At 51.2% G+C, this 25,951-nt stretch overlaps 3 protein-coding genes across 20 annotated transcripts in view; 2 read left to right on the top strand and 1 right to left on the bottom strand.

The window, feature by feature from the left end:
- DNAH1 (dynein axonemal heavy chain 1) overlaps positions 1-2,858 on the top strand; it is a 90,413-nt gene extending 87,555 nt beyond the window's left edge. For all 3 annotated transcript variants that reach the window (XM_086367542.1, XM_086367543.1, XM_086367544.1), the window contains 5 exons: positions 477-647; positions 790-920; positions 1,207-1,627; positions 1,911-2,145; positions 2,693-2,858. In XM_086367542.1, the coding sequence (XP_086223668.1) occupies positions 477-647; positions 790-920; positions 1,207-1,627; positions 1,911-2,145; positions 2,693-2,814 (1,080 nt within the window). In that variant the 3' untranslated portion in view covers positions 2,815-2,858. The remainder of the gene's footprint in view (positions 1-476; positions 648-789; positions 921-1,206; positions 1,628-1,910; positions 2,146-2,692) is intronic.
- Positions 2,859-3,395: 537 nt separating this feature from the next.
- Positions 3,396-11,908, bottom strand: BAP1 (BRCA1 associated deubiquitinase 1). 6 transcript variants are annotated; one of them, XM_086367648.1, is made up of 17 exons: positions 11,744-11,908; positions 11,616-11,645; positions 11,451-11,505; positions 10,365-10,497; positions 9,866-9,985; positions 9,498-9,559; positions 9,270-9,412; positions 8,980-9,058; positions 8,393-8,516; positions 7,952-8,099; positions 7,319-7,503; positions 6,746-6,879; positions 5,757-6,235; positions 5,485-5,645; positions 5,121-5,213; positions 4,915-4,987; positions 3,396-4,732 (listed from the first exon to the last, which is right to left on the bottom strand). In XM_086367648.1, exons 1-17 carry the CDS (start codon positions 11,778-11,780, stop codon positions 4,599-4,601), a joined length of 2,190 nt encoding a protein of 729 aa, XP_086223774.1. In that variant the 5' UTR covers positions 11,781-11,908; the 3' UTR covers positions 3,396-4,598. The 6 variants fall into 6 exon arrangements, with proteins under 6 accessions (XP_086223774.1, XP_086223775.1, XP_086223779.1 ...); XM_086367649.1 differs by having other exon boundaries at positions 8,393-8,462; XM_086367653.1 differs by lacking the exon at positions 8,980-9,058.
- A 200-nt stretch (positions 11,909-12,108) lies between these two features.
- PHF7 (PHD finger protein 7) lies at positions 12,109-25,006 on the top strand. Of its 11 annotated transcripts, none has more exons than XM_086367669.1 (11): positions 12,109-12,794; positions 13,937-14,051; positions 14,928-14,980; positions 15,356-15,447; positions 21,212-21,313; positions 21,691-21,815; positions 22,268-22,427; positions 22,957-23,063; positions 23,524-23,640; positions 24,065-24,141; positions 24,438-25,006. In XM_086367669.1, coding segments are annotated over exons 2-11 (879 nt in total). In that variant the 5' UTR covers positions 12,109-12,794; positions 13,937-14,007; the 3' UTR covers positions 24,440-25,006. The 11 variants fall into 11 exon arrangements, with proteins under 11 accessions (XP_086223795.1, XP_086223791.1, XP_086223796.1 ...); XM_086367665.1 differs by having other exon boundaries at positions 24,065-24,189; XM_086367670.1 differs by lacking the exon at positions 13,937-14,051.
- Positions 25,007-25,951: the final 945 nt, after the last annotated feature.

Genomic DNA, 25,951 nt, shown 5'->3' with positions numbered 1-25,951 from the left:
CTCGCGTTCTGTGGGGAGAGGCTCAGTCCTGCCTCTCAGCCCCTGCCTGAGGGTAATTACTCTTTGAGGCAGGGGGGTGGCTCCTCTGAGGCTGCCAGCCGAGGCAGTGAAGGTCACCAGCCCAGACCATACAGTCAGGGAGGGCTCCTGAGGACATGATGCTTCAGCTAAGATGTGTGCAGGGCAGCCAGGGTCTAGGTAGAGAACCCCAGCATGTGGGCCAGAAACATAAAGGGCCTGCAGAGGAGGGGCTGTGACAGGGTTGAGCCCCTGAATGAAGAAGCAGGGAGTGAGACATCAGGGAGAAGTGGGCTGGAAGGGAGCAGAGCCCATGGAGTCCCGAGGGTAAGAGGGGGATACGTAAAGGTTGCAGCCAGAGATGACGAGTACGGGGGTGTGCTTGCTTGGAGGGCTGTCCTGCAGGCTGGAGGTAGAGCAGGGGAGGGGCTTCAGTCGCAGCCCTCCTCCCCCTGCAGGGCTACCTCTCCTACGTCAAGAGCCTTCCACTCAACGACATGCCAGAGATCTTTGGCCTGCATGACAACGCCAATATCACCTTTGCCCAGAACGAGACCTACACCCTGCTTGGCACCATCGTCCAACTACAACCCAAATCCTCCACTGCAGGCGGCCAGAGCCGGGAGGAGGTCTGTGGCAGCAGGGAAGGGGCCCACCCAATGCAGGGCCAGTCTCCTGTCCACTATCCTGCCTGCTCCGCTGAATGAGGGGACTCCTACACGGGCTAATGGGGGCCACCCCTGACCCATTTGTGTCCCTTTGCCCTCATAGGTAGTGGAGGACGTGGCCCAAAACATTCTGATCAAGGTGCCCGACCCTGTCAACTTGCAGTGGGTCATGACCAAGTACCCTGTGCTGTATGAAGAGTCAATGAACACGGTGCTAGCACAGGAGGTCATTCGGTAATCCCCCGCTAGCCCCAGCTCTGAGTCAGCGGGCCCCTGGGCTGTAGAGAAATGATAGCAAAGGCTACCATGGGCCAGGAGCCATGCGAAGTGCTATAAACTCAACCTCTAACTCAGCCATATTATTCCCATTTCACAGATGAGTAAACCAAGGCCCCAGCAGGTTAAGGGATCTAAGGTCATATATTTACTAACAGCCAGGGCTGGGATTGGTACTCGGGCCACCCGACCTGGCTTTATGCTCTTAGCCCCTATGTTCTGTCATTGTTTCTCTATGGCCTAGAACTGGGGAGTGCGGATATGGCCACACAGTCCCAGACCACTGCCTTCTGCCTCGCCACTGGCTCTGTAGGTACAACCGGCTGCTACAAGTGATCACACAGTCGCTGAGAGACCTGCTCAAGGCCCTCAAGGGGCTGGTGGTGATGTCCTCACAGCTGGAGCTGATGGCTGCCAGCCTGTACAACAACTCTGTGCCCGAGCTCTGGAAGGCCAAGGCCTACCCGTCGCTTAAGCCACTGTCCTCATGGGTCCTGGACCTGCTGCAGCGCCTGGACTTCCTACAGACCTGGATCTCCGAGGGCATCCCAGCCGTCTTCTGGATCAGCGGCTTCTTCTTCCCCCAGGCTTTCCTGACAGGCACTCTGCAGAACTACGCCCGCAAATCTGTCATCTCCATCGACACCATCTCCTTTGATTTCAAGGTCTGAATTCAGCCAGGGTCAGGTCAGGTGACAGGCCGGGGGGTGTGGCCCAGGTGGGATGGGCACTGAGGCCACAGCTGGCTGGCAGGATCAGGGAACTCCTGAGCCGGGGTCAGGGGTCAGGAAGAGACTATAGACCCCAGGGAAATCCCTAGGGCTGGGGCGCAGGCTATATGCTACCAGCTAAAATAGCTGATGCTGGGGCAGGCAGAGCCCTCAGGACCCAAATCCTACCCCACATTCTGCGGTTTATATGTGAGAGGCATCTGTGTGCCCACACCAGGTGATGCGCGAGTCAGTGTCAGAGCTCAAGACCAGGCCCAAGGAGGGGTGCTTCATCCACGGACTGTTCCTGGAAGGTGCCCGATGGGACCCTTTGGCCTTCCAGCTGGCTGAGTCTCGGCCCAAGGAGCTGTACACAGAGATGGCTGTTATCTGGCTCCTGCCCACGCCCAACCGCAAGGTCCAAGACCAGGACTTCTACCTGTGCCCCATCTACAAGACGCTGACCCGTGCTGGTATGGACCCAGGGCGGGGGAGCCTACACCACACGGAGGGCCATAGGCAGGGCCCAGGGTTGGGCCAGTTAGGCTGACCCAGGTTAGCTGAACGAGATGGCTGGCAGAGGTCAGTCAGCACTCCTGAGGCCCACAGAGCTGGTCCAGCAGCAGGCAGGGTAGTGCCCAGGGGCTGAGCTGAGTCTGTGGGGAGTGGCCCCTGAGCTCACCACCCTCATCTCCCTCAGCAGACCCATGTTGGATCCTGGGAGCCCCAGCCTGCCAATGGAGGTTCCCAGGAGCCAACAGGCCCAGACAGGATGGGTAGGCCCAGGCTGGATCCAGCAGGGAATGAGCAGGGGTATCAACTGTCCCATTCCAGTCCTTAACAGGTGCAGTAACCCAGGGCAGGTCTGAGCCTGGGCCACACTGGCCAGACAGGCTTCCTCTTGGGTCAGGTCCCTTCCTTGTCCCAAGCTCAGTCACCAAGGGACCACCTTCCTTTATACCCTGTTCCTGCCCCAGTTGAGGCAGCGAACTTAACCTCCTCCCCTCTCGCCTGCTCCAGGAACACTATCGACCACCGGCCACTCCACAAACTACGTCATTGCCGTGGAGATCCCCACTGACCAGCCCCAGCGACACTGGATAAAGCGTGGTGTGGCCCTAATCTGTGCCCTGGACTACTAGACCCAGACAAAAGGGCTGGGGCCAATTAAAGTTGCATTTCCTGAGCGGTCCCGCTGAGCCTTAGCTCCTTCCACCAGGCCTCCTCTGTAGGACCCACGGCCAGAGAAGGTGCGGGTGAGAGGCTGCAGTGGCCTCGAGAGAGAATGTGCTTAGCAGGGGGAAGCATGGCAGAGCTGGAAGCTTTGACCTGCAAGGGAAGAGAGGTGAGCCTTGTGAGGTCCCAGGACCCCTCCAGGGACAGCGTACCAGGCAGGACTAGAGGCAGAGCTACCACCTCCACTGAGTCCCAGCACCTCTCAGGTTACAAAGCCGTCAGCTCGGGTAAAGCCGCAGCCCTCTCCTCCCACAGTACACCTTGCACACCACTCCTCGGGGTCCTGCCTCCCACTGAAGCCCCCCCTCCCCCCGCCCAGTTCGGGCCGTAAACCCCAGACCTAGGGTCCCAAGAACCTCTGCCCCAGAATGAGAATGCACTCCCCTCCCATCTCTGGTCACACACAGGGCCCAGCCCAGGTCTGGTTAGGTCCTCACTCCCACCACGGCCTAGCCTCCAAACCTCAGGCCAGCAAGCACAGGTGGGCTTATTTTTAAGGAGAGTTTTATTCATTCATCCATCCAGTATTTACAGAGGCCAGAGGGGTCGGGCTACGCTTAGCACAGAGAGACAGTTGCCATGGCTGCAGCTGCCCCCCCACCCTGGTCACTATGTACACATAAGGGGCTGGCTTGGATCGCCTCGGAGCCGCCTGCCCAAGGCCACGGGGCTCCGTCTGGGGCCTGAGCTCCAGAGGCAGTGCTGGACCCATTAGCCCTTGGCCATCAGGCCCTCTGGGAACATGGAGCTCCGACTGGTTGACTTGGTCCTGCTGTCCCCCACCCTGAGTGCCCTGCAGAAGCTGAGAAAGCTGGCATGGCAGGGAGAGCTGAGTGGTGCCAGCTTTTGCAAGCAGCCCTGTCTCTGCTGTCTCTAAGAGGAGGGAGACATGGTAATACTGAGGGCCTGGGCAAAGGCTCCTCTGAGCCCAGGAGCCCAAGGCAGGCCCCTTGCCAGGGCCACAACACTGAAGACAAAGAGCCCAGGGCCCTGCCACAGAGAGCAGTCTCGACGAGGCTGGCTGGAGCCAGGCCAACCAGCTCAAACACTCCTCTCTGCTCAGGCCACGGGACCCCAGCAGGCTGCTCATCCCACCCCTGCGGGGACACCCCACTCCCAGCCTAGTCCAGCAGCCAGGGCCCTGAGTTTGGAGCTCTCCCAGGAGGAATGAAGAGCAGACCTGGCTTCCCCAACAGCAGGAACCACCGGGGGCTGGAGCAGCAGGGCCCACTGCTCACGTGGCCCCCAGCTGTGACCCCGCAGGAGTAACTCCGGCCCTCCAGGATGACAGTGTTAGGAGAGAGCTCAGAGTCAGGAAGCTGACTATGTCAACACAGTGGTGGCAAGATAGGTCAGAGCCCAGAAAAATAGACGTCTCTGTAGGTAAAATATATATTCTGCTGCCCAGGCAGAAAGGCCAGGTCCTGCTGCTCCACAGCCGGCTGTGGAGGAAGCTGCAGCACCTCACTGGGCCTCAGCTCTAGCTGCTGCCTCCAGAGCACGACAGGGCCAGCTTGCCCTGCCAGGCCCAGGGACACGAGGCCGAGGATCCCAGCTTGGCTCCCATTCCCAGGGTCTGGGCTCTCCAACTGGAACTATCCGGTAATACTGGGAAGATGGGGACAGGGCAGGGGAGGGCCCTGGTGAGGGCCAGGCGGCAAGAGTGAACGCAGGGTCTGGCCAGCAGTCCTCACTGGCGCTTGGCCTTATAGGGACGGGAGCGTTTCCGCCGGTCCGGCTTCCGCTGCTTGTGGAGCCGGCCAATGCTGACCCCCTGGCGCCGCCGCACTGAGATGTTCTGCTCCACCAGATTGGCCAGCATGCCTGCGGAGAGACGCAGGCCTTTGAGCAGGCAGTTGGATGCCTGGGAGCTGCGACTCAACTGGCTGCAGCCTCAGGTCGGGGGCTGAGGCTCTTCCTGCCCTCCCCAAGACCACAGTCAGCTCAAGAACCCCCAGAGGCCAGAGGAAAGGGGCCTGAGGGCCAGGGTGCTGAGCCTGGCTCACCTTCCTGAGCCAGCATGGAGATGAAGGTGCAGATGAACTCATCGTAGTTGTGGGTCCTTCTCTGGTCATCAATCTGAGGGAGAGAAGGATCAGGACCTGAGGACGCTACAGCCGTCTCCCCAGAGCAGCCACTAGCCGACCCTAGCAGGTCGCGCCTGTGGGAAGACAGGTGGTCAGCAGACCAGGCCGCTGGAGAGAGGGCCCACCTTGAACTTCTTCCTCTTCTCCACTTCTTCCTTGAGACAGGCCTCATAGTTTGCAATTTCAGCCTCCACACACTTCAGCAGCGCCAGCAGCTCCTGCCAAAATGCACCAATGGCACCCATGAAGGGGGGCTGGCCAGCCCCGAGGCCCAACTACCAGGGGGCAGCAAGAGGCAAGGGCAAGCAGCCAGAGGCCCTGCAGCGTATCAAGGCCCCTGCCGCTACCCCACCCAGACAGGCTTCCTGGCACCTGGCTTTGGGCACCACCCTCCACACCATAATTCCCACTAGAACTCAGCACCTGGACGGCAGTGCCCTGGGCCCAGCCCTTGTCAGGATTAGGAAAGGAAGCCACAGAAGGGCTCACCTTGGGTGAATACTTCTCCCCATTCAAGGACTCGCTAGGCCTGACCAGCCCTGGCTTCTCTCTGCTGTCCACAGCCTCCACCACCTCCTTCTCCTCTGGGCTGCCAGACCCCTGGCTGCCTTGGCTTGGTCTGATGGAAGGGGAGGAACCCTTCCCACTCTCTGGGAAGAGAAGGCAAGAGAAGACCCATCAGGGTGCAGGATGCGTGGTGGTCACTTGGCCACCTCCCTCTCCAATATGCCAAGAGGCCAGGGAGCCAACCCAAGGCCCACCTGTCAGTGCCAGGGGACTCAGCACACCATCCTCAGCCAGGTGCAGGAGGCCCGTGCTGATGACAGGACCCAGGTCACGTACAGCGCGATTGTAGCGTATGCAGTCAACACGCAGCAGGCTGTCGTCCTCTCCAAAAAGCACCTTGGAGATGTGCGAGGTGACGGGACTAGAGGGCCGTGTGGGGTTGGCTGAGCGGATGGGCGAGCGCAGTGGCGAATTGAAAGCGCTGCCGATCTCAGAGGCTGTGTCCGTGCTCTCGTTGCTGGGGGTGGGCGAGGGCTGCGAGTGCGTGGGCACTGCCACAGCCGGACTCCCCGCCCCGCTGCTCGTCTTGATGGACAGAGGAATCGAGAGGTCCTTCTGGGACTCTTTGAGCTTCTCGGCCAAGACGTTGATGGTGTTGGGCTGTAGCACTGACAGCTGCCCATCTCCAGAGCTGCTCAATGGCCCTGGTTTCCCCGGCCCCTTTCGCTTATACCTGTGGGGCCCAAGGAGAGGTGAGCCCAAGGAAGAGGCCAGGGGACCACATCCAGCAGTGCCCAGGATGACCTGAACACTTCTTAGCCTCAGGAAATGACCCTGCAGCTCCAGCAGCCTGACTTGGCCATGCCCAGCCTAGCACTCTGAGCTCTGACAGCTGCAGCCAGGTGTCCTCTGAGAACACCTCCTCTATTCCAGCTGCCTCACTTCTGGCTTTTGGCCAATGCTGTGTCTTCAGCAAAGATACCAGACCCCATCCTTCAAGGCCTGGACACAAGGCCACCTCCAAATAGGGCCATGACTCGATGTCTACTTAAATGTGCAGAGCCCTGCCCCAAGCCCTCCAAAGACTTCTGGGGATCTGGAGTCGGCCCTTCACGTCTGCCTCCCCTAGGCCCTGCACTCAGCAGGCGTCCAGCGTCATCTGCTGAAGGGCATTCTCTGTGCTGGAAGAGTCAAGATAGGCGCCGCAGCACCCAACCTCCAGCCTTACAGAGCCGGGGCTGACCTGATGGCGGAGCTGGTGCTCTGTGCGTCGTCCTCCTCCTCATCCTCGTAGTCATCTTCATCGTCTGAGTACTGCTGGGGCGGGCGCACTGGAACTCTGCTGCGGCCCACACCCGCTGCCAGGTCTTCCTCCTCCTGGAGCAGAGGCCCAGTGCAGCCGTGAGCCAGGGGCCAGTCAGCCCTGGCCAGACACAGCACCTCCCCCAGAAAGCCAGCATGGTTCTCCAGGCTGAGCCCACTGAACCCACCTAGGTGCTCCAGAGCACTCCTTGCCCCCTGCCTACACAGGGCTTCTAAGAGAAAGAGAGTGCCCTGAAACATCTGCATTTATTTTGCTAGTAGAACCGAACCCCATGCCCTAAACATTTAGCCCCACGGTTTTGAGACTGAATTTAAAGTCAGAGGAGCTCTCTCTGCCTCCCTAAATCCCTGCAGTTGTGGGCACTTCTGAGTATCAGACAGAGAACCCCGGTCACCTAGGCTGGGACAGAGAGCAGACATGCGTGAGGCCACCTGAGGAAAGTGCCTGGGGCAGGCTCTCCAGAGAACCCTGATGGGAACCCTCCCCACTTACCTGCATGGGGGACTTGGCATAGTTGTGATTGTCCAGAAAGGCTGGCAGCCGCTGGACAATAGGAGTGGGGTTGGGGGGAACCCCATTGATGTTGCTCCCTGGAGGCTTCACCACCAGCTTGGGTTTGCTAGGAGGGCTGTGGGTCGGGGCTTGTGGGCATGAACCAGCCACCTCCTCCACGCCATCTGAGAGAGGGAGGGCACAGGCAGGACTTTCAGCCAGACCCTTAAGAAAAGTTGTCCTCAGGCCTGGTCTCCCCTCCCCTTGCCAGAGAAGAACAGAAGAGACAGCTCATGGATTCAGCATCAACAAATGTGGCCACAGTTGAGACAGGAAAAGGGTGAGATTAAAAAAAGAAGGCGAAAAAAAAAAAGGTCCAGAGAAAGCAGACAGGGCATATACTTCAGAGAGAAGGCTTGGGGGCCTTTGGTCATGGCAGCCCTTTCTTTGGGGAGGGACCGCTCTTCCTCCATGTTCCAAGGGGAGGGGACAGGGCTGCAGGCTGCAGACTTCCGACCGCCCACAGGAGCCCTGAGCCACTGCCCAAGCCTCCCCAGAAAAAGACCTGCTCTGCTTGGGCCTCCAACGTCAAGCTGTGAGGGGGAGGTTCTGAGGCCCGAGAGGCTCCAGTACCTGTGTGGGTGCTCTCAGAGGCCACCGGGGCCCTGCTTGTTTCCAGCGCCAGAGGGGACTTGCTGCTGGCGGGTTTGGACTCTTCAGGCAGCTGTGACTCTTGAGACTTGTGGGTCTGAATCAGCTCTGGCTGTGTTACCCTGATCAGCTGAAATCAAAATCCAAGGTGCAAAGAAGTGAAGGGAGACCCTGGCTTCCATACCAGACGGCTAAGGGCCTAGACTCCACACACTCAAAAGGGAAAGAAATCAGCCAGACCTCCTTTCAGAGGCTATCCTCCCCCTCCCCTCACCAAGTCCCACCGTGGGAGCCAAGGAAAGGAGTGGTTAGTTGAAGCCCAGACCCACAATAGAGTAACTGGGGAATCAAGAGACAAGGCCCCCGTGGAGGGAAGGAGCGGGTGGCTGCGCCAGTCACGGACTGGGCAGGAGGGGTCCCCACCTGCTGCAGGGCCTCCAGTACAGTCTGACGGTTCACTTTCAACACGTGTAGCCTGGCCTCGTACTTGATCCTGCGGTCGGGCACCACCGCCATCAGGTTGAAGCGGATGTCATGGTAGGGCTCCCTGCAGTCACAGCCGCAGCCGTGAGAGCAGCTCTCACCCTGGCCCCACCATCAGGAGGAGGCAGATACGCTGGCAGGGCTCCCTGAAGTCACACCTGCAGCCACAGGTACAGGCCCCACCCCCACAGGCGGGCAGCAGCTGGCCATGCACACCGGGCACCTCAGCCGGTGCCTTCCAGCAAGCTGTGTGAGGAGCCTGTCAGGAAGTTTGAGCCAGCACACCTGGGCCACCCGAGGCTCCACCATGGCCTGCCCCTCCCCAGTCTATCCTGCAGCAGGCCACACATAGCCTGGATGGGAAATAGGGCAAGGAGCTGAGAGCTCAAGATCTAATCCTGCTTTTGCCAGATTCATCATGTGGCCACGCACAAATCATCTGGTCTCTCTCCACCTCGGTCCCCTCTTCTGTGTCCCTCCCGATGAGGACACAGCTCCAGAGGTCAGGGTAGGCACAGAGTCCTTACCCTGCAGTGGCGAGGCCAATACGCTCCATGATGACCCGCCGGGCTTTGTCCGTCCACTCCTCATCCTCCCCCCAGGGCCCTGGGGAAACCAAGACGAGGAGTCAGCAGGTGGGAAACCCTGAACTCGGGCAGGCCAGGAGTGGGAGAAGGATGGACAGCAGTTGAGCCAAAGGGGGCCAGTTGCACAATGCAGTACAACATGCTATCCAGCCAGAGCCTGAAGTCAAGACCCACCCCCCTGAGGACCCTGAGCCCCAGCCCCCTAGGGGGTCAGCAGAGAAACCCCCTACCATGGTCAATGGGGTAGACCTTCAGCCCATCCAGCTCAAAAAGCCGGCCTGTGATAGGCACATAGCTGACAAAGTGGAAGGCTTCCATGGTCCGCACAGCACTAAGGCCATTCTGCTTCTCAGGGAGGTGGCGTGGCTCAGGCCTGGGGAAGGACACAGTCAGCGCCCAGAATGGGACAGCCCCGTTCCTTGTTCCCACCCCCATCAATTCCCACAGCTCCCACACACCTGGCATGGCTATTATGTGCCTTGGCCAACTCCGGAGCATTGCCAATCGCATATCCTTTGCTCTAGAGGAAGGAAAATAAGGCCACATCAGATCAACTTCTCAGGTGGGAAACAAAGCTCAGGAGAGCAGGTCTGGAAACCTTCCAGGAACTGGAACAAGCACAGGTGGACCCTCCTAAAGGCCTGGTGGGGGCAGAAGAGAGCTCTGGAGCCCCCCAAAAATAGGCTCTACTGGCCCTACACGGTAATCAGTGGACACTGGAGAACAACGTGGCCTGATAAAGTCCTAACAAGGCATGACTTAAGGAATATTCCTTTTTCCCCAGGTCTGTCTCCTTTTCTGGCAAGTGGAAGGCACTGTGGCCTACCTCAGGGCTGAAGCCTTTGGTGAAGTCCTTCATGCGACTCAGGGTGGGCCCCAGGTCCACATTGCTGCAGTTCAGGAGCACGCTCAGCAGGGCATGGGTGGCACAAGAGTTGGGGATCAGCTGTGAAACAATGAACAGTCACCCATCTACAGCACGCCTCAGACCAAGCCCATACTCGTCAGTAAAGGGGTCCCAGGCAGGACAGTCATATCTGGACAATCCTCATCAGCTCTCCTCATCTTTACCCAACATCTGTTCATTCAACTAAGTACCCATCAGCTGTCTGGGGACATGGAAAATGGACTCAGGCATCGCCCTGCTTTAAAGAGACTTCCTGTTTTTCATGAAGAAGAGCTCAGTTCCTTCTGCCTCGGGACTTCTGTAACCACCACCTGCGGTATCTGTCTATCTCCTCCTCTTGCCTTCCCCCGCTTCCACTTTCCAAGCAAAGAAAATGGCAGCATCCCACCCTGCAGAAAGAACACAGAGCCCAGCAGACCTGGTGGGCAAAGAACATGTTATTCACAATATCATCATCAATCACAGATGTATCATCCACCAAGGTAGAGACCTTGCGACGGGATCGGCGCTCTTCGATCCATTTGAACAGGAAGATGAATCCATACACGGGGCTGGGGAAAGGAAGGGACAGAACTTGACCAGTCAAGTGGGGGAAGGCAATCTGCATCCCCTTTCCCCTCCTCTCGGGTGTCCTTCTTGTGATCCCACCTCTCCCGTGGCTTCTTCCTAAGACTGCCCAAAGTGGCCCTGAGCCCTCACACCCCAGGAGCCTGATGCAGGCAGAGTCAAGCATCAGCCTCTGGCTGTGATGCTCCAGGAGTCCGCTCAGCATCCTTATGCAGTCTAGGGTTCCGGGATAAGAAAGGAAAAGCTGGAACCAATGGCCCAGGACCAGGCAGGAACAGAAGGTAAGGCAAGAACAATATGATGTGATATTTAAACACTAATTCAAACTTCTGAAACCCAGGGCGTGGGCCCCAGTGCAGTCAGGCAAGGAAATGTACACCCATAGCAGTCCCTTCTGTCCTGGGAAACAAAAGCAGACTTCTCTGTTCAGTCACTATAGCAGCTCCTCCACACTTCTCTTCTGTAGGATCACCAAGACAAGACCCTGAGCTTGGTCACCCAAGAGAGGCCTTGTCAGATGCCACAAACCAACCAATCCATAGGACACCCTTGTGTGGGAATTAAAACCACTGGCACATGAGCATGTTAAAGCAGTCATTAGTAAATTACAGCTGCACAAAAGACACTGTGTGACCTGAGTCAAGAGAAGGGGGTTTCCAGCTGGAAGGCAAGAAAAAGCAGCTGAATTGAACCCAAGAGATGGTTAGAATTTGGAGGGAAGGGGGTACCACATAAAGAGTGGTGCGTAGGGAAAACTGGGAGAAAGGAAAACACAGTACCAGCTTCATCAGGAGGGCACCCAAGGAGGAGGGATGCTTCCTGATAACAAATTTTACAATTTGGGGCTTCTGAAACTACCTCCCTGAAGAGCACTCTCTCTCAGGCCCCTCCCTAGCCCTCGAGGTGTAAAGGGTGGCTCTGACGCCAAGTCACTCACCCTTGGCATTTGCTCTGAAGGTCATAGATCTCCTCCACCTGCACCCCTTTGACACCTGCCATCAAGGAAGGAAAAGAAGTCGGGAAGGGCAGCCCCTGGCTGTGGAGTGATGACCCAGGAGTAGGCCCCCAGAGCCCGGGTCCGGCGGGCAGGAGAGGCTCTTACCGAAATCTTCCACGAGGAGGGTGAAGAGGCCTGGGGGAAATGAGAAGAGGAGCGAGTGGTGATCAGAAAGGCGCGTCTCGGACCCACCCGGCCTCCCCAACTCCCGGCCTGCCCGATCTCCTTCTCACCAGGGTCGCTCTCCAGCTCCAGCCAGCCCTTATTCATCTTCCCGCGGGGCGGGCCCTCAGCGCCATGTCCAGGCCCTCCCGACCCACCCGCCGCCTCCCTGCCGGGAGCCCCCTCCGCCCCGGGGGCCCCTAACCCCACACACAGACAACGGGCCTCGTCGCGTCACCCGCCCGCGCCGGCGGCACTACGTCACTTCTGCGCGACGGCCTACGCCCCGCCTCCAGGCTCCTCTTCCGTAATTTGGACTCCGGACGCCGGCGCGCTCGCGCGAGAGGGCGGGGCAAGAGGAAGGGGCGGGGCTGGAGCCCAGGTGGAGCGAGAAGGGGCGGGGCGGGTGCGTGACCGTTAGCGGTCCGGGTACGCCACAACGGTCAGCGTCGCGGTGGTCCCCGCGGCCTCAGTCTCCCTGGGTCGCAGTCCGCATGACTCGGCCCCCGTTTGCACGCTCACCCCCTTCGCCGGCGCAGTCACCGCGCGGGGCGGCGGCCCGTGAGGTAGCTACCACGGCTTGTGACAACGAATAAAGCTCCGGGACAGCAGCGCCCTCGGCGAGAGCTGGACGGGCGGCCCCAGCCGAGAGCGGCGGCCCCTGTGCTACCGTGAGGAGCGACCGGCGGAGGCGACCTCCGGCCCGGCCCCGCACCAGCCGCCCGGCAGGCGCGACATGAGCCTGGTCTGGCATCCGCGGGATGCTCCTTGAGCACCATCTCCGGCTGTTACCTCCGGGGGACGGTTGTGGCCACACCTACAGTATTTTCCAATAAATCATTGTTTATTCTTGCAGCGGCGGCGCCGAACACGCTTCTTTAGTTTTAATTTTTTCAACAAGTTTTATGCAGCACTTATCCAGCGAAACAACTTGATAACCGGTTCAAGGGAGCATCCGCTTGGTTAGGAAACCTCGAACTGAGCAGCTTGTGGAAGCCAACGTTTGCAACGTCCTCCTCACATGCTTTAAAGACCGTTGCGTCTTCCTGTAACTACCAGTGTGCACAGAATCTAACTCAAGGAACGTCTTGGTCCAGCGATGCAAACAACTGAAGTTCTAAGGTTTTATTTCTATTGCTAGATGATCTGGATTCCCCCAATAACTTGGAACTGTTCTGTAGCCTGCTAACGTGGATCCCCTAGTCATGCCCTTCTTTTTCAGCCTGTCCAAGTGCTTTTGTTAAATAAGCCACCAAATGTCATTATCAATGCAGGTGCAACTCATGGGTTAGAAGAGATGGAGCCTTAGATTTCTGAACAACTAGTTGCCTGAGTAGTTACCTTCATACAGTCCCTGAAGATATTTATGCTCTCCAGCTATATGCTCTGAGGATGTGGGTGCTGGAGTGTGTGTCCCTGGACTGACCTAATTCACTCAACGCTCCTAAGAAATGCTGTCCTCTCCACTGACTTGACACTGTGCTTCCTTCATAGGAGTGGGTTTTATTTCTTTTGTCCCCCTTCCCATTCAGGAATTTCCCCCCTAACCAATGAAAACTCTGAATTTGTAGTCAGCTGACATTAGTCAGGGAAGGAGTGGCAGGGTGTCTTCTCCATTTTGGGGCCTTTTAATCTTGGCTCAGATCTAGAGGAAGGTTGAGAACAGGCCAGACCTCAGTGACCATCTGAGCCTGGTGAAAAGAAGTGATAGGAGCCAAAGGGTGGTTTGTCAGGGTTATATCTTGTCTCTCACTAGAGGGAGTTCTCGCTTTAGGCAGCCAGAATCCCACAGGCTTCTTTTCCTAGGAAAGAGCTACCTAACCTAGCTTTTCCTGCGTAGAATTAAGGAGCTTGTACTTGGGGGCAAAAGGAGGTGTTAGGAGTGCTACCTTGTATATTTAGTAGACATAAAACGAAGAACCAGTTAGCCAGTTCAAATAGTATCTCCCAAGTTCTCACACTGCTGTGGTATATCAGTAATTCTGATCCTATGCAGGTGCCCCTCTGTGACCTCTCTGTACCTGTTTCCTCACCTTGAATATAGGGATAAAATGGTACCTATTTCCAGGGGGGTTTGCAAGTTAAATGTGAAATGCCCAGAACAGTTCTGGATACAGTTAGTAATTATTGGCTATTACTGGCATTGACACTGGGTGGGTCCCTTTTTTTCTGTTACATGGATGGGGAGGTAAAGTGCACTGTTGCTTTGACCTTATGGAACTTAATTAATGTAGATTTAATAGCTGACTTGTTTATATTTATAGCTGGAAGAGCCTGTATTGTCCTCATTATAGTACAGAAGAGTTCAAGATAGGAGAGAGAGAGGCAGCAGCGAATGAAGTCTATAAAAGAAAAGAAGAAGGAATATCAAAGATTGAGGTGGAGTAGGCGACTTAACAGAGTTTGGGAGAAATTGCCCGGTGGCCTGTAGTATATGCTTTACTTTCTGTCTCCTTTGCGTGGTCTTGGAGACTGGGGTTGGTTAGTGTGGAAGCACACACCAGTGGTCCCCTGGAAGCTGCCCCTAACCTATCTTCCCAGGGATGTCCCTACAGACAAAATCCTGGCTCTGGAGCCCTGCTGCCCAGGTTCATATCCTGGCTCTGCTGCTGCTGCTAAGTCGCTTCAGTCGTGTCCGACTCTGTGCGACCCTGTAGATGGCAGCCCACCAGGCTCCTCTGTCCCTGGGATTCTCCAGGCAAGAACACTGGAGTGACCCTGGCTCTGACACTTGCTAACTAGGTGACCTGGGACAAGTTACTTCATTTCTTTAGGCCTCAGTTCCTCATCTAGAAAATATACAATAATAGCACTCACTTTTTAGAGTATTCTGTCAATCCTTTGAGCTAATACATGTAAAGAGCCAGGAATATTGCCTAGCAATAAGAAATTCTTAATCGGTTTTAATATCATTTTATTAGGCTTTGTGAACATAGTACCACTTGAGATTCAGGGTAGGTGAAGGCAGAAACAGTAAAAGAATAAAAGGGGGTTTGTTCTTGCATCATTCAGTCCACACAGGCGATAGAGACACGCGGACAGAAAGATGACCGTGCTCTCACATAGTTCAAATAATTCAGTGAACATGGTGTGTGCTTTCAAAAATATGAAAAAGGAAGAAGAAAACTAATGTCTTAGCCATTAGCTATCTTGGTCCTTCATCAGGTCCGTGGTTTAACATTTTGAGGGAAATGTTACAAAAGGTGTCAATAGAATCCTCAAAGACTACTTGTATTTTTTCCATTTCTTGTGTAGAAGATCTGCCAAGACAAAGAGGGTAACCCAGAGGAAGTGTTCTTCAGGGCCTGGTAAGAAAGACAAGTGGTTCTGTTCAGCTGCTGCCTCCCAGCCTCAGCAAAGGCCGCCTGTAGAGGGCAGCAAACTTCTCACTGTCCGTTCTTCCCAGAATCGCTAAGATCCTGAACTCAGGGTCTGTAATTTTTAACTGTCACATCCAAAGGGCAAGGAACAAGTAAAGCCACTTGAGGCAAAAGTATATGAAGTGAGCAGTTGCAGCCAACTCCTTCAGATGTGGCTAAAATCATATAAAAGCCTAATTGATACCCAATACCACTTCAGCCCAACCTCTTCCTTGTTAAAATGATCCTCTTCCCAGTACTCTACTCCTCCTTGTACTTAGATGGTTATGTTCCCAAAATGAATTCCTAACATCCTTTTTGCAGTTTGCCGGCTATGCCTTCAAGAACCTGGGGATCCCGAAAAATTAGGGGAATTTCTTCAGAAGGACAATCTCAGTGTGCATTATTTCTGTCTTGTAAGTATAAGGCCCCCTTTGCTTTGAATGTCCTATGATTTTTTATATAGTCTGTGCTTTGTTTTTGCACCCAGCCTCAGATGCATTGCCATGTTGGCTTGTTTTTCTTAATGGCTATTTTCTTTTAAAATCTGATTTTTAAGAAGTAATATGTGTGCCTGATATAAAATCCTCTAACATTATAAAGTATGTACAATATAAAGTCTCTTCCCATTAACAGTGTTCTCAGTCCTTCTCCTTCTCCCCAGAAGCAAACAGTTCTTGCAGTTATTTTTTCCCTGGTATTCTCTTTTTCTTAAGTATAGTTTGTATGCTATGGAATGCACTCATTTCAAGTGTATAGTTTGATGATAAGCTCATATATCATGATACACTCATATATCATGGGGATAAAACGTATGTTTGCATGTAAACACTACCCTAATCAACATAAATACTTCTATCATGCCAGAAAGTTCCCTCCTACCCTTTCCAGTTAGTTCTCTCAAAGATAATCACTGTTTTGCTCAATAGACTACTTTTCTCTCTTCTCATAATTCATATAAATGAAACCATACAATCTGTACTCTTTCGAGTCTTGCTACTTTCATTCAACACAATGTTTTGAAAATGGACCCTTGTTGCATGGTTTGTTAGCCTGTGCCTTTTTATAGTGTAGTAGTCTTCTGTTGTATGAATATATTATAATTTGCTTTTTTATCCACCTGCTGATGAACATTTGAATGTTTCCATTTGGGGGTTTTATGAATAAAGCTGTTGTGAAAATTCATGTACAAATTTTTTTATGAAAACATGCTTTCACTTCTCTGGGACAAATGTCTAGGAGTGGAATTACTAACTATATGTTTAACTTCATGTGAAGTTGCCAAATCACTTTCCAAAGTGGTTGTACTAGTTTATACTGTCACTAGCAATTTATGAGATTTCTATTTGTCCAATATTCTTGTCCAAAATTTATATTGTTAGTCTTTTTAATTTTACCATTCTAGTAGGTATGTTTTGGTATCTCATTGTGGTTTTAATTTACATTTTTCTGGTGACCTAAAGTGTTGAGTTTCTTTTTGTGTGCTTATTGGGTATTTACATATTTTCTTTTGTGAAGTGTCTGTACAAATATTTTGTCCATTTAAAAAGTCTAGTTGTCTGGAGACTTGGGTTCAATCCCTGGTCAGGCAAAAAAAGAAGTTGTTTTGTCTTATTGAGTTATAAGAGCTCTTTATACATTCTGGCTACAAATCCTTTTTCTGATATGTGTATTCTCCCAGTCTATGATTTGCCTTTTTTATTTTTTTCAAGTGAGTTGGTTTAATTACAGGTGGTACAGAATTCAGGATAGAACAAAGAACACATTTTGGCAGGATTTTGGGCTGGGTTTATGTGAACTTCATAGCTAAGGTAGAAATGACTGCTGCTGCTGCTGCTAAGTTGCTTCAGTCGTGTCCGACTCTGTGCAACCCCATAGACGGCAGCCCACCAGGCTCCTCCATCCCTGGGATTCTCCAGGCAAGAACACTGGAGTGGCTTGCCATTTCCTTCTCCAATGCATGAAAGTGAAATGTGAAAGTGAAGTTGCTCAGTCGTGTCCGACTCTTCACGACCCCATGGACTGCAGCCTACCAGGCTCCTCCATCCATGGGATTTTCCAGGCAAGAGTACTGGAGTGGGGTGCCATCGCCTTCTCGGAGAATTAAAGTCAAGATAAGTCACTGTATATCTATTTTTTGTTTGTTTGTTTGTTTTTGTTTTTGCAAATTTTATTCTTAAGTTTACAATAGGTTTCAGGATAACACTGCATTCTAGGTATAGGTGGCAACAGATGTTACGGCAGGTAATCCAGATGTTGAAACACCTGGGATGGAATTAAGGCTCATCATTGCCTCAGGCACAAGGAACAACTTTTTGCCAGGTTTCTTAATTCTCCATGTGGCTAGGGGACCTTTCTTCCTGGCCTTTGCTTTTAGCTTCCCGAGTTTTTTCTGTTTTTCCTCTGTTTTTGTTGAATGCCTTGTCCTTGGCTTGCTTCTTGGGCTTCAGGGGCTTCTTCTGGCCACCTCTGAGGCCAACATCACACATGCCACCCCTTCCCCCTGCTTTAATGATATCTTTTGAAGGACAGAAGTTTTTAATTTTGATGAAGTCTAGTTTATCCGTTTTTCCTTTTATTGTTAGTGCTTGTTTGTGTGTCCCAGGAAATCTTTCCCTGCCCATTAAACTGCCTCAGTGTCTTTGTCAAAATCTGTTGACCACATGTCCGTGGATCTGCATGGTCTGTTTTCTGTCATTGATGTGTGTGTCAGTCCTTACCAATACCACACTGTTTTGATCATCTTTAAAGCATCTTGAAATTAAGTATTGTAAATTCTGTAGTCTTTTTCCAAGATTGCTTTGACAATCAGTATCACGTGCTTTCCTTTTCCGTGTACATTTTATATTTAGCTTGTCAACTTTTCTTGTTTAAAAAGGGCTTGTCATGTTAGTGATTGGTATTGCATTGAATTTATAGATCAATTTGGGAAAAATTGACAAGCCATATTGAATCTTCTAGTCCATGGACATGACATATTTCCCCATTAATTTGGGTCTTTAAAAATTTACCTCAGCAATGTTTTTTAGTGAAGAAGTCTTGCACGTATTTTGTTAAATGTATTTCTACATAGTTTGTGATTTTTATGCTATTATATAATGGTATTTTAAAATTTAATTTTCAAGGTTGCTGGTGTATAGAAATGCAATTTATTTTTAGTCTCTGATTTTATATCTGCAATCTTGTTAAATTCACTTATTCAGTAGATTTTATTTTTTTAATTTTTTGTGAATGCCCTTAGGATTTCCTGTGTACGCAATTATGGGCGCATAAAAGCAGTTCTACTTCTTTCTTTCCAATCTTTATGTCTTTTACTTCTTCTTCCTTTATTGTAATAGCTGGGACCTTCAGTGTTGAATAGAAGTTATTTGAGTGAGTATCTTGTCTTGTTCCTAACGTTAGAGGATAGCATCCAGGTTTTCATCATTAAACTATGATGTTAGCTGTAGGTTTTTCACCAGATTAGAGAAGCTCCCTTTTATTTCTAGTTTGTGGAGGGTATTATGAATATGTGCTGAATTTTGTCCAATGTTTTTTCTGTATCAAGATGATCGTGGTTTTTCTCATTTATTTGGTTAATGTGGTTTGTTACATTGATTGAATACTTTAATGTTAAACTAATCTTGCATCTCTGGCTCAAGTTCTGCCTGGTCATGGTATATAATCCTTTTTATATGGTGCTGGATTCAGTATTTTGTTTCATTTTTGTATCTATGCTCATGAGAAAGATTGGTCTGTGACTTTTCATTCTTGTAAGTCCTGTCTTGTTTTGGCGTCAGGTCTTGTTTAATTTCTGCCATAAGGGTGGTGTCATCTGCATATCTGAGGTTATTGATATTTCTCCTGGCAATCTTGATCCCAGCTTGTGTTTCTTCCAGCCCAGCATTTCTCATGATGTACTCTGCATAGAAGTTGAATAAACAGGGTGACAATATACAGCCTTGACGTACTCCTTTTCCTATTTGGAACTAGTCTGTTGTTCCATGTCCAGTTCTAACTGTTGCTTCCTGACCTGCATACCATCCTTATGGCAGAAAGTGAAGAGGAACTCCAAAGCCTCTTGATGAAGGTGAAAGTGGAGAGTGAAAAAGTTGGCTTAAAGCTCAACATTCAGAAAACAAAGATCATGGCATCCGGTCCCATCACTTCATGGGAAATAGATGGGGAAACAGTGGAAACAGTGTCAGATTTTATTTTTTGGGGCTCCAAAATCACTGCAGATGGTGACTGCAGCCATGAAATTAAGAAGCTTACTCCTTGGAAGGAATGTTATGACCAACCTAGATAGCATATTCAAAAGCAGAGACATTACTTTGCCAACAAAGGTCCATCTAGTCAAGCCTATGGTTTTTCCTGTGGTCATGTATGGATGTGAGAGTTGGACTGTGAAGAAGGCTGAGCGCCGAAGAATTGATGCTTTTGAACTGTAGTGTTGGAGAAGACTCTTGAGAGTCCCTTGGACTGCAAGGAGATCCAACCAGTCCATTCTAAAGGAGATCAGCCCTGGGATTTCTTTGGAAGGAATGATGCTAAAGCTGAAACTCCAGTACTTTGTCCACCTCATGCGAAGAGTTGACTCATTGGAAAAGACTCTGATGCTGGGAGGGATTGGGGGCAGGAGGAGAAGGGGACGACAGAGGATGAGATGGCTGGATGGCATCACTGACTCGATGGACATGAGTCTGAGTGAACTCCAGGAGTTGGTGATGGACAGGGAGGCCTGGCGTGCTGCGATTCATGGGGTTGCAAAGAGTTGGACATGACTGAGCGACTGATCTGATCTGATCTGATCTGATCTTGTTTAATTTCAATGCATTTTTCCACATATATATTTTCAACATAAAAATAAACATACACAGTGCTTTGTATTTTTTTAAGCTCATATATTTACAGAGATCTTTCCACTTAGAATATACTGATCTAGTTTTTTTTTCTTTTTAATAACTGGTTGGTATCCCATGGTACAGGTGTGCCAAAAAGTATTAAACTCCTATTAAAGGACATTTAGATTGTTTTTAATCTTTCACTATTGAATTTTCTATTTATAGAAATTACACAGTTCATTGTAGAAAATATTAATAACACTTAAAAGTATAGATAGAAATCACTCATATAGTCCTAAAGCCTTGAGTGAGTGTAAACATAAATATGTTTTAGGCCTAATTGGGCTATGATTCAAGTATCCTCAAGTCATCCAACCTTGTAGGCTCACTTTTGCTATTTTGCTATTGTTAAAATAACCTCGGTCCCCATTATATTACATGTAATTACTGTAAAGTCTAATACCCTTACAGTCTAATACTGTAAAGTCTAATATTTTTGGAAGCTTCTTGGGGTGGGGCTCAGGTGTGAAATTCTTCCGAAGTATGTACATGTCCACGGTTCTTGGGTACATAACAATTCAGCTTCTTTTTGTTTGATTTCCCATTCTAGACTCTGTTTTAGGGGCTTTTCAGAAACAAAAGGTCCTTTAAAGTATGTTTTCAAAGAAAAGTTAAATTCCTCTCCTTTCCCTATAAGCCAGAATGACTACAGTCGGGTGACTTTAAAGCCTCGTTTCCTTTTCTGTAAAAAATACACTCTGCGAAGAGTATTGATTCTGTACCAAGGGTCAGCACAGCAAGAGAGGGAGAGTGTGGGTTCTGGGGGCCCGGATGTGAACACCACTCGGCTGCCTCCTTGCTGTGTGACCCCAGCGAGGTCACTTAATGCATTGTGCCTCAGTGGCCTCTAAGATGAGGATCGCAGTGGCATCTGTATGACAGGTTTGTGAGCAGAAAATGAGTCACTGCATTAGGAGTGTTTCTCAAAGTGCTCAGCACACAAAAACAGTCCTCAATAAATGAAAGATGGCATAGCACAAAGGTGGATGAAAGCCCGGGTTCTGGAGTTCCGTGGTCTTGATCCAGTCAGATGATCTCTCTAGACTATAAAATGGGGATGATGATGTACCTACCTCTTAAGGTTGTTGCAAGGATTAAATAAGTTAATATTTGAAAAGCACTTAAGAGTCCCCAACGCCTGTGCTATGTAAACCTTTGTTAAATAAATTGTCCTGTGAATGCATATGTATCCCACCAAGCTCTATTTCTTGGCTGTCTTACCCTGTCATCCTCCTCACCCCACTGCACTGTCTCACTGATCATCAGTGTTGACAGCCTGGTTCTGCTGCCCTTCTAGATCCTATCTAGCAAGCTGCCTCAGAGGGGCCAATCCAACAGAGGTTTCCATGGATTCCTACCTGAAGACATCAGAAAGGAGGCAGCCCGGGCCTCTAGGAAGGTTAGAATCCCCTGAAACGGGGGCTTGGGGTAGGCCTCTTCTACTACTCCTCTCATCCCTGTTGCTGTTCTTTTCTGTAATTGGTAGTTTCAAAGTCAAGGACTCTTGAGTTTCCCACTAGTCTTTCTCTTAAGTTCCATCCTTCTCTAGGGTATAGTGTCCTAAGTCAGGTGAGGGAGCAACATCCTGAGAAAGCCAAAAAGAATGCAGTGCTGCTTGAAGCTCAGCTTTGGCATGCCTTAGAGCTTCTAGGTCACTGAGGAAGAGGAATGGCTGCTGTGTCAAAGAATTTCCGTTCCATAGGATGCTGTGCTACAGAGTGTTTTTCTGTCTGTCTGTCTTGGGGCCCTGAGTACTGCCTGGGCTCTCATTTGCAGATCTGCTTTGTGTGCAAGAGAAAGGGAGCTGCCATCAACTGCCAGAAGGACCAATGTGCCAGAAACTTCCATCTTCCTTGTGGCCTAGAAAGGGGTTGCCTTTCACAATTTTTTGGAGAGTACAAGTGAGTGATGAAGAGGGAAAGTTGAGCTGCCCTTTTGTAATTTGTTATTTAGCATCTGATGAAATCAGAGTCCAGTTCTCACGGGCCTATTTTGATTCACCAGAAAATCTGTCCCTCCATTTGATAATGAGAAACAGTGTCTTGACTTGGCGATTTCACAGATTTGCTTCTTGCTTCCCATCCCCTCCTTAAATTACAAACAGCTGGGGTTCTTAGACAGCTGCTCAGAACTAAGTGGGGCTTTCAGGAACAGGAGGCTGTGGAGCTTTGCTCAGTGGGAAAGCAGCTGTGAGAAGGCATGTGGCTGTTCCTCATCCTGCTCCTCCTCCTGCCCATGAGCTTGGAGGTTCACTGGAGACGGGCCAGAGTGGTTGATTGCTATTCCTCTTCCGGGCAGCTGGAAAACTGCATCATTTACAAACAAAAAACGAAGCCTATTTACTCTGCCACAGATCATTTTGTGGGGAACATCGCCCTACACAGAACATCCGACGCAGGAACGTGGGGGAGGAAAGCTGTATCTTGTGTTGTGAAGACTTATCCCAAATAAGTGTTGAAAACATCCAGAGCCCATGCTGTAGCCAAGCCATCTACCACCGGAAGTGCATACAGGTGGGGCTCTCTCTGCTCTGGGGACCATCCCAATGGCCCAGCTCTGAGCATCCTGGGAATGCTCAGGCAATCTCAGCGTCTGTGCGTTGTGCTGGAAGTCTGTATGCAGAACTGGTTCCAGAAGAAACTTAGCTGGGTCTCTGGTCATCCTTGACCTGCAGTACCTCATTCATTATTTAGACTGAACAAAATCCTCAGGATGGCTGGAGCAAATGAACTACTCCTAGAATGAGTCAAGTAGCTTCACAATCAGCTGTGGTTCCTGAGATTGAAGGACAGGGAAACGTGTATCCACAGTACCTGACCCCAGCCAGGTTGCCCACTGCCAGACCCCATGGCTGAAGATGACACCTGAGGCACTCCTGGGTGCTCTCTTGAGCTTTTGGTCCCTGGTCTGACCCCTGGGTTTGCAGCCCTCGCCCTAACCTCTCTTAGCAGTATCCTCTGTAAAATGAGGGTAAGGGTGGAAAGAATGTGATCAAAGAGAGTGTTTTTATAAGCACAAAGTTTTTCCATGTTTATCTTACAGAAATATGCTCACACATCAGCAAAACATTTCTTCAAATGTCCACAGTGCAACAATCGAGAAGAGTTTCCTCAAGAAATGCTAAGAATGGGAATTCATATTCCAGACAGGTAGTGGAAACTTGACCACAGGAATTGAGCCAGGGAGTGGGTTGCCTAGGTTTCTAGAAAGGAGGTGAGTGTAAGGATAGTTCAGAGAATGAGGAAGTAGCAGAAGCATTGATACACAGTGAAAAGGGAAGGGTGGTGGGAGAGCTTTTCGATTATAAAAAGGAATGGAGCGGGGAGGAAAGTAGGGGTGGTGTGCATGTTTCCCAAAAAAGGTGCTCTGGGGAACAGGATTCGTTGAGTTCTTGAATTCCAGTGTGGAGCTAAGGAACCCCTGTGTTCCACTCATCTGCGTCAACCCTCTCCCACTGCCAGACCACTTGCCCCGCCTTGTTGAAGCATTTGGGCAGCCTGTTGAACTCTTGCTGTACTAGCTTGAGTTCTTGCTAGTTCTTCCAGGGTGAACAAAGGTTTTACCAACCAATTGTACGTCCCTTACTCACTGTTTCTTCTCCCACTGCAGAGATGCTGCCTGGGAACTCGAGCCAGGGGCTTTCTCAGAGTTGTATCAGCGCTATCAGCATTGTGATGCCCCCATCTGTCTGTATGAACGAGGCAGAGACAGCTCTGAGGAAGAAGGGTAGGGAAAAGTTCCTGACTAGAAAGATCTCTCATCAGGGCGATCTTAGGGCTTGGCACAGTTTTCAGGCACAAGAAATTTACCTTTGTCTGCAGATCTCAGGGCAAACACAGCTGCTAAGTCCCATCCTGGAGCAGCTCAGGACTCACTCATGCACAAGTGAACAGGTCTCTCTGCTGGGTCTGCTCTCCTTGTGCCCCACGGAGAGACACTCAGGGCCATTCCTTCCCAGTCTACCTTGTGCGTGGCTGTGCCTGACCACAGGCCCCGGGATCAGCACTCAGGCACCCCTCCGTCTTGAGTAGAATGTGTAGTGAAAGATTCCTAGGAAGACCTCAGCAAGGGCCTGAACTGCAGCGAACATCCCGAGAGTGGTTCTGAGTGTTCCCTTTGTCCCACCACCCTCCCTTGGCTCTTCCTGTAGGAAGTGGCGCCTCATTCTGTGCGCTACATGCGGATCCCATGGAACCCATAGGAACTGCTCCTCTCTCAGATCCAACTGTAAGAAATGGGAGTGCATGGAGTGTGCGCCTGCTGCCAAAGTCATAGGTGGGACTAGAGGGATGATCTGGTCTTGGTGAGGGTGGTGAGGGAGGGCTGGGACTCGTGGTGGCGGTGGAGGTGGGGGGTCAGGGGGACTCACAGTGCCTGGTAAAGGAGGAGGGTGTGCTATCAGGTGGGGACTTTTACTTGGTACTTTAATTTGGGAAGAAAAGTGGCTAGGGAGGGGCATAAAGACCTGTGCCTGGGAGGGAAACAGAGGATCGAGTTGGCCTCTCCCAACTTTCTTTCACCAGAGTACACACTTGAAAACTCAGGTGACATCCCCTGTTGCAGCAGCACCTTCCTCTCCAGGGGACATTTCTACAGAGACACCGGGCTGGAAGAGAATCCGGGCCCTTCTTGGACCAACTGGCCAGGATCTTCCTTATTAGAAAACCCAGAGTCCTCTGGTCCCAGGAGGAGCCAATCCTGGGGATCTAAGGGTGTCACAATCTCTAAGAGCTGCAAAAAATCCGAGTAACATTTTCTGAGTAGTTTCTGCCAAACACATTTGGGTACAGAGCTGTGCTCCTCCATCAGGTTTGGAGGAGGGAGCACTTTGGGATTGGGAGACAAGGAAAGGGGCCAGCAGGTAGTCTCTTAACCAAGGAAAGAGAAGTCCTAAGGAACGCTAGTTCAGAGCAGTCCTGATGCTAATCACAGAACGAGTTTGTAGAGAGAGCGCCTCTGCTCTTCCTGTCTGATCCCCAGAGGGCCTTTTATACTCTTTTCTTCCACCAAGATTCTTCCACCTTGATCTAGTTCTCCTATACTTCTTTCTTCACCTGCGTTTGTTATTATGCAAATAAAGGTTTTCTCTCCATTGGTGTCTCCTTATACATTCACTCTGGAATTTATCTAGCATACTAAGGGATCTACAAAACTCAGTAAATTAAATGGAGAGCTTTCAACTTAGACCTGTTGCTTTGGAGGGAAGTATTTTGCAGGTAAATGGACTTTACAGGGACAGATTTCATCATTGTGCAAATAAACACAAGATCTCATCAGGAAGGGGAGCAGCAAAGGAGTCCACCCTGGACTGAGAATAGGCCACCACTGCAAAGCTTGGGGCCCTGGACTCAGACAGGCCATGTGGGGCAGAAGGGCTCCCCTCACTCCAGGCGGCTTGGTCATCAGCATACCTCCCAGCAAGAGTGAAGACACAGCTCCAGTCAAACCCTCCTACCTGGTGGCTTGAGTATTTCCAGCTCAGGTAAGGGGGCCATGCTAGACATTAGGCAAGGCAGCTAGGATAGAAATTTGGCAGAAGGTCTTGAGAGAAACAGAACATTTGTTTTTAATGCTTTTGTGGGTTTTGGATTAGTGGGGGAAACTCTGGACCATTGCCAGATATTGAGTTGGCAGGGTTTCACCAAGGTGAAACTGGAGAAGGCAATGGCAACCCACTCCAGTACTCTTGCCTGGCAAATCCCATGGATGGAGGAGCCTGGTAGACTGCAGTCCATGGGGTTGTTTAGAGTCGGACATGACTGAGCGGCTTCACTTTCACTTTTCACGTTCATGCATTGGAGAAGGAAATGGCAACCCACTCCAGTGTTCTTGCCTGGAGAACCCCAGGGACGGGGGAGCCTGGTGGGCCGCCGTCTCTGGGGTCACACAGAGTTGGACATGACTGAAGCGACGCAGCAGCAGCTAAGCTAAGTCGCGTCAGTTGTGTCTGACTCTGTGTGACCCCAGAGACGGCGGCCCACCAGGCTCCCCCGTCCCTGGGGTTCTCCAGGCAAGAACACTGGAGTGGGTTGCCATT

The sequence above is a fragment of the Bos grunniens genome, chromosome 22 (assembly GCF_055505025.1).
Source record: "Bos grunniens cultivar Pamir isolate PY7600 chromosome 22, Bosgru_T2T1.0, whole genome shotgun sequence".
Lineage (NCBI taxonomy): Eukaryota > Metazoa > Chordata > Mammalia > Artiodactyla > Bovidae > Bos > Bos grunniens.
Note: the sequence above shows the minus strand (reverse complement) of the source record. Positions and strands in the feature narration are given on the sequence as shown.